General features: G+C 44.3%; 1 protein-coding gene across 1 annotated transcript in view; it reads right to left on the bottom strand.

Annotated features, from left to right (window-relative positions):
• The window catches only part of LOC122539299 (coiled-coil domain-containing protein 80-like), a 27,594-nt gene extending 18,376 nt beyond the window's left edge, over nucleotides 1-9,218 (bottom strand). The window contains exons 1-2 of the mRNA XM_043673995.1: nucleotides 8,166-9,218; nucleotides 6,849-8,134 (exon numbers count right to left, since the gene is read on the bottom strand). Of these exons, the coding sequence (XP_043529930.1) occupies nucleotides 6,849-8,134; nucleotides 8,166-9,084 (2,205 nt within the window). The 5' untranslated portion in view covers nucleotides 9,085-9,218. The remainder of the gene's footprint in view (nucleotides 1-6,848; nucleotides 8,135-8,165) is intronic.
• Nucleotides 9,219-10,488: the final 1,270 nt, after the last annotated feature.

Genomic DNA, 10,488 nt, shown 5'->3' with positions numbered 1-10,488 from the left:
TGTAACAAACACTACATTGGACAAACAGGCAGAAAACTAGCCACCAGGATACGTGAATGTCAACTAGCCACAAAGCGACGTGCCTTACATACGGATGAGGAAGGACACCACTTCGATTGGGACAACATATCCATCCTCAGACAAGCCAAACAGAGACATGCACGAGAATTCCTAGAAGCATGGCATTCCAACCAGAACTTTATCAACAAACACATTGACGTGGATCCCATTTACCACCCCGAGACACAGACCAGGAAATGACATAACCATAGGAAATGACGTCACCACAGGAAATGAAATCACCAACCCAAGGAACCTCAACATATAAACAGGAAGTGGACCACACCACTAGTGCTTCATTCGGAGGCTCATGGAAGATGTTACCTAGTATGGTGACAAAACGTCTGAAAATGAACCTTCCAGCTCAGCGAGCAAACCTACATCCACATAAAAATACTATTTAAGTGAAAGTTAACATGCAAAAGCTCAAAAATGTCAGTTAACCATGGCTAACAAAGGAAGTTCAGGATTGTAAAAGATTAAAAGAAAAACCTTTGAAGTTTCCAGAAATAACAGTTAATCTGACGATTGGGAGTTTTTTTTTGCAATGCAATGAAGGAGGATTAAGAATCTGACAACGAAAAGGAGAATAGAAGATGAATGCAATCTAGCAAAAAACACAAATCAGACTGTAAAAGCTTCTATAGGTGTGTAAAAGGTAAACGTTTGGCTAGAACGAATGTACGGTCTTCACTGGCAAACTTTCAGGATAATTTACAATGAGGAGTACAGAAATGGCAGAGAAGAAAAATGATTACTTTTTATCTGTTTTAATTCAGCAAGTTATCAGAAATCTTCCAGAACTAGAGATCCAAGTGACAAAGAAGAATGAGGAGTTGAAAGAAATTATGACAGTAAGAAGACTGTACTGGAGAAGTTAATGGGACTGAAAGCTGATAAATCCCCTGTAACTGATTTTCTATGTCACAGAGTGTGGTCTGACACTTTTGATCACCTGCAGAAACATATTATTCGACAGTTCGCTCACACCATTTGTATGATATTTTGATCTCTCTGCCTATAAATTCTGCATCGGTGTGCCTCTCTCTCACTTTACCAGAGGTGGGGGCTGCACTATGAAAGCTTGTGATTTCAGATAAACCTGTTGACTATGACCTGGTGTTGTAAGACTTCTGACTGTATCCCAGAATGCTGGAGAATGTGGCTGTAGAGACACTTGCTGCATTTGGTGACTATCTTCCAAACTTCTTGACATTCAGAAATGATCCTGTGGATTGCAAGGTAGTTATCCCACTAGTTAAGAAGAGAGTGAGAGAGAAAACAAGGAACTGCAAGCCTGTTAGCTTTATATCAATAATAGGGAAAATGATAGAAGATGTTATAAAGGATGTAATAAATAAATGCTTGGATAATAATTGTGATTAGGCAGATTCAGCACAGATTTGCTGGGAATGAATGTTTGAAGAACTTGCAAGTTTTGGAAGATGTTATGAACAACATTGATAAAGGAGTGCCAATTAACATAGCATACTTAGATTTTCAGAGCATTTTGATAAAATCTTCCACCGGAGGTTAGAAAAATTAAACCACATAGTTTAAGAGGTAATATACTGGCAAGGATTAATGTTTGGCTACAGGTAGAAAACAGCAAATATGAATAAATAGGTTATTCTCACACTGATAGGATCAAAACTTGAGCTCCAACTGTTCAAAATGTATAACGATGATTTGGAGGTGGGAGCCAAATGTAATATCTCCAAATTTATGATTGATCAAATCTAAGTGGGATTATGTGTTTTGAGGAAGATGTAAAGTGAAGCTTCATGAAGATTTAGTTGGTATAATGAATGGGCAAATAACATGGCAGACAAAATATTCCAGATGAGCACCCCAGATTTGCGAAATCGTTTTCTGCAGTTTCAGTTACCCGTGGTTTACTGCAGCCTGAACATATTATAGGGAACCTTCTGGAACCAGGGACCAGGAGGCGGCCAGGAAGGTAAACTTCCCACTTAGATGAATAGGTTTGCTCCTATCCACGGTTTCGGGCTTTCGTGATAGGTCTTGGAACGTATCCCCTGCAGATACAGGGGAACTACTGTAATGTCGAAAATGTGAAATTACTCACTTTGGTAGGAGAAACTGATTTGTAGAGTTTTTTTAAATGTTAAAAGCTTGAAAGCTGTGGATGTACCAAGAAACCCAGGAATTGTTGTCAATAAGTTACAGAAGGCTAACATGCAGGAGCAGCAAATTATTACAAAGGCTAATGGAATGTTAGTCTTTATTGCAAGAAAATTTCAATGCAGTACAGTAGTAAAGACTTGTTTCAATTGTATGGGAGCTTCGTTAGACAGCACCGAGAGTACTGTGTACAGTTTTGGTCCCCTTCTCTCAGGAAGGATCTTATTACCACAGAGGGAGGGTTCACCAAACTTGTTCCCAGGATGTCGGCACTGTCCTATAGAGATTGAGCAAGCTGGGTCTGTATTCTCTAAAGTTTTAAAGAATAAGAGATGATCTCATTGAAACCGACAAAATATTTAAATGGAGAGACAGGGTAAATAAGGCAAGATATTTCGTCTGGTTGGAGAGTCTAGAACTAGTGGCACAATTTAAAATAAGGGGGAATGACACTTAGATCCAAGATGAGGGGAGTTTTTGTTTTACTCAAGAGGGTTGTGAACCTTTGGAAATCTTTTTCCCATAGGATTGTGGAAGCTCAGTTTTTGCGTATGTTTAATGTAGAGATTGATAGATTTCTGATTACCTATGTGGATGTTGTGGCTAAAAGATAAGGTTAAGGCTAATCCAAAGAGATTCTACAAGGACATTAAGAGCAAAAGAGCAACTAGGGAGAGAATAGAGTCCCTTAAAGATCAACGAGTTAATCTACATTTGGAACCACTGGAGGTGGGAGAGATATTAAGCGAATACTTGGTGTCAGTTTTTACTGTGGAGAAAGACATAGAGGCTTAGAATTCTGGGAAATAAATATTGATGTCTTGAAAATAGTCCACATTACAGAAGAGGAGGTGCTGAAGTTCTTATAAGCCATAAAGGCGAATAAGTCTCAGGGAGCGAGTCAAGTGTATCCCAAGACATTGTGGGAAGTTAGGGAAGGAATTGTGGGACCCCTAGCAGAGATACTAATATCATCTACAGCCACAGGTGAGATGCCAGAGGACTGGAGGGTGGTTCATGTTGTGCCTTTATTTAAGAAAGATGTAAGGAGAAGCCTGAAAACCATACACTGGTGAATCTGACATCATTGTCGGTACTTTGTTGAGCAGGATTCTGAGAGATAGAATTTATATGGAGAGGCAAGGACTGATTAGGGATAGAGAGCATGGTTTTGTGTGTGGGAAATCGTGTTTCACAAACTTGACTGAATTTTTTGAGGATGTAACCAAAACGATTGAGAGGGCAGAGCAGTAGACATTGGCCATAAGGACTTTAGTAAGGCCTTCGGCAAGGTCCTATGTGGTAGACTGATTAATCAAAGTTCGATCACGTAGGATTCAGGAAGCTTGTCAATTGGATACAAAATTAGCTTCACAATAGGAGACAGAAGGTGATGGTGGAGGGTTGTTTTTCAGACTGGCGGTCTGTGACCAACAGTATTCTGCAGGGATCAGTGGAGAGTTCACTGTTGTTTGAAGTTTTTTCCCTTTACTCCTACACTCCTGCCATATGGCTGTAGTGCTTATTTTTCCACACTGCACCACGTTGTGTATGTGTAAGTGCAGGAATCCGTGAAAACACCATGTACAAAATAATTTTATTCAACATTTCCACCACCAGGAAAACCAACCACGTGGCTAGGGAACCAGTAACAAGCAAAACTCAATAACAGCAATGCTTACATGAAAGAAAGAAATGAAGGGGTGGGTAGGGGTCAAATCAAAATACAACTGGAGGGGGAAATAAAGCACTCCACTCTGCCATTGCTATTTGTCCTTTACATCGATTACTTGGATGAGAATTTAGGAATGGTTAGTAAGTCTGTGGATGACACCACAATTGGTGGTATAGTTGACAGTGAAGAAAGTTATCTAAGATTACAAAGGGATCTTGATCAATTGGGCTAATGGGCTGAGAAGTGACAGATGGAATTTAGTTTGGATAAATGCGAAGTTTGCATTTTGGTAAAACGAACAAGGGCAGGACTTATACAGTTAATGGTAAGGCCCTAGGTAGTGCTGTCAAATAGAGAGACCTCAGGATTCAGGTACAAAGTTCTTTGAAAGTTATGTCACAGGTAAACAAGATGGTTAAGAAGGTCTTTGGCACACTTGCCTTCATTGTTCAGATCACTGAGAATAGGAGTTGCGATGTCATGTTGAGGTTGCACAGGGCATTGGTGAGGCCACTTTTGGTGTAGCATTTACAGTTCTGGTCACCCCGCTATAGGATAGATATTATTGAATTGGAGAGGGTTTTGAAAAGATTTGAGGATGTTGCTGGGGCTGGAGGGTTTGAGTTATAAGGCTAGGCTGGGACTTTTTTCACTGGAGCTTGGGGGTTTAAGGGTGACCTTATAGATGTTTATAAAATTATGAGGGGCAGAGGGAAGGGAAATAGCAAAGGTCTTTTCCCTAAGGAGGGGTAGTTCAAAACTAGAGGGCATATTTCTAAGATGAAAGGAAAAAAAATTAAAAGGGACCTAAGTGGCAACTTTTTCACACACGGTGGTTCTTATGTGGATTAAATTGTCAGAGGAAATGGTAGATGTAGGTACAGTTACAACATCTAAAAGAATTTAGATAAGTACATATATGGGAAAGATTTAGAGGGATATGGGCCAAACACAGGCAAGTTTAGTTGAGGGAAACTTGGTCAGCACAGAGAAACTGAACCAAAGGGGCTGTTTCCGTACTATATGATTCTATGAATCTATGACTAACACATTGAACAGTTTGATCAGTCATGATCGCATTGAATGGCAGAGTAGGCTCAATGGGCTGAAAGGCCTAATCCTGTTTCTATGTTCCTATTACAAAACACTCCCCAATGTCCTTCAAAACAAAAGTGCCAAACCAATGTAAAAGAAATTAAGTTTAAAAACTTGGCCAAAGGTTTCAAAGATCTCAAAGCACAAGAGCTTAAGGAGTGATTTCTAAAGGATGAGCCTGAGCAACAGAAGATTTAGCTGTTTATCAGAACAGTGCAAAGAAGGTTCACTAGATTGACTCCTGGCATGAAACAGATGCTCTGTGAGGACAGCATCAGGAGAACAGCCTAAATCCTTTACATTTTAGTAAAATGAGAGGTGATCTCATTGAAGCATAACAAATATTGAGAGTGTTTGACAGGGTAGATGCTGTTTGCCCTGGCTGGAGAGTTTAGAACACAGGATCACAGAGATTTCTTCACTCAGAAGGTTGTGAATGCTCAGTTAGTAAATCATAGAATCCCCACAGTGCGGAAATAGGCCAGTTGGCCCATTAAGTCAACACAGACCCTCTGAAGAGCATCCCATCCTATCCTATCCCTGTAACACTGCATTTACCACTGCTGAGTTACCTAGCCTGTACATTCCTAGGGAGATTTAACATGGCCAACCTAACCTAACCTGCACAAATTTGGACTGCGGTTGGAAACCAGAACATCTGGAGGAAACCCACGCAGACACAGGTGAAATAGCTCTACAGAGGCCAGTATCCAATCACCAATTCACCTTTTATTTACACATGATCATAGGATCCCCACAGTGTGGAAACAGGCCCTTTGGCCCAACAAGTCCACACCGACCCTCTGAAGAGTAACCCATCCAGAGCCATTTCCCTACCCTATTACTCTACATTTACCCTTGACTAATGTACCTAACCTACATATCCCTGAACGCTATGGGCAATTTAACATGGCCAATTCACCTAACCTGCACAAGTTTGAACTGTGGGAGGAAACCGGAGCACCTGGAGGAAACCTATGCAAGCACGGGGAGAATGTGCAAACTCCACACAGCCAGTCAGCTGAGGCTGGAATCGAACCCGGGTACCTGGTACTGTGAGATAGCCATGGTGCTGCCCCATATGAACAGTCCATGACTTTAGTACTGCCTCATATAGAGTCTGGCACCAGAGTGTCACTATCCCTGATGCGCAACCTTTTTATGTCAACCAGAGCTCCCTGACTGTGGCTATCAATCCCATCCAATCAGGAAACTCATATTCTATCAGGCCCATCTGGCTGACTTCGCCACAATCAGTACAATGGAGAAAGCATGCAAACTTCACATGGTCACCCAAGGCTGGAATTGAATCCGGATCCTCTAACATTTTGAGGCAGTGGTGCTAATCACTGTTGAGTATATATAATTGAGTACATTCACAGCTAAAAAGTGGAAGATTTTTATACTCTGAAAGAGCTAAGGAGATGGAGATAGTGTGAGAAAGTGGATTCTAGGTCAATGGTCAGCCATGATCTTACTCAGTGATAAAGCAGAAGTGAAGGGCCAATGGCCTTCTCCAGCTCCAATTATGTTAATAGACCAAAAGGGGCGGGGGAATGCAGTAGAGAGTAAAACAGGGCTTTTTTTTTGTACAGACGTGTACTTTTACTAAAAGAATGGTATGATTCTTCCATTGTTTCCTTTTCTCACAAGTTTGTCTATCCACAATGAAGTATAATTCAATCAGCACTGCTCATGCTGGGGAATCAAGCTCACAGCGAAATGTCAAAATACAAACTCTGCAGATATGTCCTGAGCTGAACTACACCCATCAACCGGACCTGCACCAACTGCACTTCCAAACATCAGCAGACCAGGCTTTTCTTGGACTCAGGTGCCCTCTGTTCCTGCCCGGGTTTTCTAAAGAACTCACCAGCAATCTCCGCTTGTTCCGAAAATGCTGTAAAAGTCCCATGAGCTCCCTGTTGTCAATCGGCTTTGAGTTTCTGGGGCCATTTTTCTTGTTCTTGCGGTTTCTCCTGTTTTTCCGGCCTTTGTTTCTGACCGCTTTATTTGCGTTACCTTCTTGCTTGTTCTCCCCTTTCTTGCCTCTGGTTCGTACAGATATTGGGTTATTCTGCCTCTGACGCCCTCCCCCCCGTTCTGGAGGCAGCTGGCTTAACTCTCCCTCTGCCTTGTCGCGAGTTCCATCTTCAATGGGCTGCACAGTGACGGGAACCCTGGGCGTTTTGGGAAGTGTGGTCCTGGGGAGAGAATCTGACCACTGGTCCATTGTTTGGTGGCTCTCAGGGTTGGAGGCTGATGTTTCTTGTTGGTGTGGGACATGAGACACTCGGTCAGAGGGATTAGAGGGCCCAATAAGACTGGGTTGAACGCTAGGTGATCCATTGTTCCAATGTCCTGACTCAGTGTGATGTGACATAGCTGGAGGGAGACTGGAAAAGTTCTCCAGAGTCTGATAAGCGGAAAAACTGTCCTGGGACTGAACTATGCTTGGGTTGGATTCAAAGACTCCTGGCCTTACAGTCTGAGCTGGTGACAATTGAGATTGGTTGCGTTTCAGGGGGACAGCATTCTCTGGTTGGAAACCCAGTTCAGTACCAGCAGTAGGTCTGTTAAGAAAAGTCATGGTTGAGGACACTGGAGGTGAGCTAGTAGATCGGGCCCAGGGTATGGGGTAGGTATGAGTTCCTGTCCGGGATATTTGGCTCTTATTCTGGCTGATGAGAATTGGCCTGCGCTGGTCAGGTTTCTGGTGTTTGGCCACTAACATCTGCTGCACCTTCTTTTTGATCTGATCCATCATCCGCTGTCCTGGTGGCACTGTGGGAGACTCCTTGGGCGTATCTGCACTCCAGGGGCTGTCAGCTCTTCTCTTACCAATAGAGTTCAGGGTGGTGGCTGATCCTTTCCGTTTGCCCAGTGTCCTCCTGCTGCCTGGGGCTGACGTTCTCAGTTTCCCTGAAGAACTGGCACTCTTAGAACGGACCAACTTCTGGGAATTGGGAGAAGCTAATCTCAATCTGCTGTTGGGCATTGTCCTTTGCACCGTTCCTCTGTTGATCGTTCCCCTGTTCGACATTGTCCTGTTGACCATTCCCCTGTTGCTCATTGTCCTGTTGACAATTCCCCTGTTGATCAATGTTCTGTTGATCGTTCCCTTGTTCGACATTGTCCTGTTGACCATTCCCCTGTTGCTCATTGTCCTGTTGATCGTTCCCCTGTTTGCTGTTGGGCATTGTCCTTTGCACCGTTCCTCTGTTGATCGTTCCCCTGTTCGACATTGTCCTGTTGACCATTGTCCTGTTGACAATTCCCCTGTTGATCAATGTTCTGTTGACCATTCCCCTGTTGATCGTTCTCCTGTTCGACATTGTCCTGTTGACCATTCCCCTGTTGCTCATTGTCCTGTTGACCATTCCCCTGTTGCTCATTGTCCTGTTGACCATTCCCCTCCTGTTGTGGTGGAATTGTCTTGAGCCCAGTTTCCTGTCCCTCCCACCTTTGCACTTCAGCTGCTGGCTTCTCCTGGTCACGCTTTCGATCTTCCTGAGGGGCATTTGGTCCACCGTTTCCAGCACAGCCTCCATCCTCACGGCGTACGGGAACCTCTCGTACAGTTGCATGGATTTCCTGAGCAGCACCATTCCAAACTGACCCTCCTCCAAGGACAGGTGCTGCCGGATCTGAGCTGCCTCCTGAGCTCCCACCGTCTGCTCCGAGACCTCGCCTTCCTGGGAGACGGTGAGCAACTTGCCCGGGGAGGCACTAGCCTCCTGGAACAAGATCAGGACCAAGAGGTCCCTGGCTACCAAGTGACAGCGGAGCTGCCGGCTCTTCACGTCGATCTGCTGCTCCATCAGGCGGTAGGAGTTATCCGAGGGGTCGGGGGCGGCCAGCACTAGCAGCCGGAATTTGCCGAAGAACTGGGCGAGGGCTCCCAACTTCGCTTTGGTGGCTTCCAGGGGCGGCTGATCGCTCCTCCGGTTCGGGGGAGCCCCATTCCTCCCGGGTCTCCCTCCAGCCCCGGGAGCCGGGGAGCCTTCCCGCTCCGGCCTCTGCTGTTCGGGGAGTCCAGGCGAGCTGTCCTCCCCGGCGGCCAGCAAACCCAGCAACAGCAGTAGGCAAAGCGTGCGGCCGCTCATCATTCCTGGCTCCTCTCCGTCCAGATCCCAGACTCACTGCTAGATCATCCCGAGCGGAGCGGAGAGTGAGGAAATCCCTGCCCACACCGCAAATCCCTGCCCACGTCCCAGACACCAGAGGGGAAAAAAAGGCTCTGCGAATTTCCTGGACCATTCCAATCTTGCAACAAAATGCTCTCAAATCTGGAGCAGTTTTCATTGTGACCAGTGTTTTGTGAGTGTTGTTTAAACTTTGTGTGGACATTGGATGATGATGATGATCAGCTGGTATCCAGGTGTGACAAAGACTAGGAGCTGGAGTGTTTGCAAAATAAGCAGTTCCACAAACTTCAAAACAGTTAAACACAAAAGAATCAGAGATTTTCACAGAACAGCCACGTGTGCACAACAGCTGCTGTGTATTCCACCCCCTCCTTAAGCGAGTAGCCACCCTTCCCTATTGCAAAGAGCTATACTGTGTGGGAATTATCTGTGGCTGCTTCCAGTCCTCGGCTTGACTAGGCTTTAACTATTTTCACTAAAGTCGACTCAGGAGATTTTTAAAAATCGCTACTTTCCCTTAAATGCATGCTTTTTTTTATTCACAATCAGAACAGGGGCTGTGTCACAGAGATGTCTACACATACAAGTCGTGGAATTCATGCACAATTACTCCCCAGGGGTTGGTCGGAGGGCTGAACAATTCTGGCGCATAACTGAGCAAAAGCACTTACATTAACATCTAAACCTCAGGGTCACCTGAAGCATTTTACAACCAGTCGAGTATTTTTCTCTAAATTGGCGTCAGTGTTGTAACACAGGAAACGTGGCAGTCAATTTGCACGCAGCAAGCTCCCACAAACGCCAATATGTTAACGACCAGATATATCTGTTTTCGATTAGTCTTTTATTATATGCTAGCTGTGGGATAAAATGAACACTAGGTCAACGATTCCCCTGTTGTTTTTCAAAGTAGTGCCTAGAGATCTTTTGCAGCCGCAGCTGGACAGCCATCCACTTGACTCTCCTTCCCTACTGTAAATTCCTGATGAAGGGCTTTTGCCCGAAAGGTCGATTTTCTTGCCCCTCGGATGCTGCCTGACCTGCTGTGCTTTTCCAGCACCACTCTAATCTAACCTCAGTTCAAGACCCAGTGGCACTGAATTTCACAAACCTCTTCAGACACATGAGTTCTATCTCCAAAATGACAAGTGACAAATACTTTAATTTGATTCAATTTCCAATCACTATGGCATGGACAAAACAGGGACATAACTAAGATGATATCAGAGCTCTGCCTATCCAGGTGGAAGACACTTACTGGAATTCAGTTCAAGTCCCACAGTGCACCTTGATCAATGAGACAGTCCAAGCAGCTACTTATACAAACCTCAAATCACAATAAAATAATTGAGACTTTAATTAAGC

This window comes from Chiloscyllium plagiosum, chromosome 2, assembly GCF_004010195.1.
Source record: "Chiloscyllium plagiosum isolate BGI_BamShark_2017 chromosome 2, ASM401019v2, whole genome shotgun sequence".
Taxonomy (NCBI): Eukaryota; Metazoa; Chordata; class Chondrichthyes; order Orectolobiformes; family Hemiscylliidae; genus Chiloscyllium; species Chiloscyllium plagiosum.
This window is presented reverse-complemented; position numbering and strand designations above follow the sequence as displayed.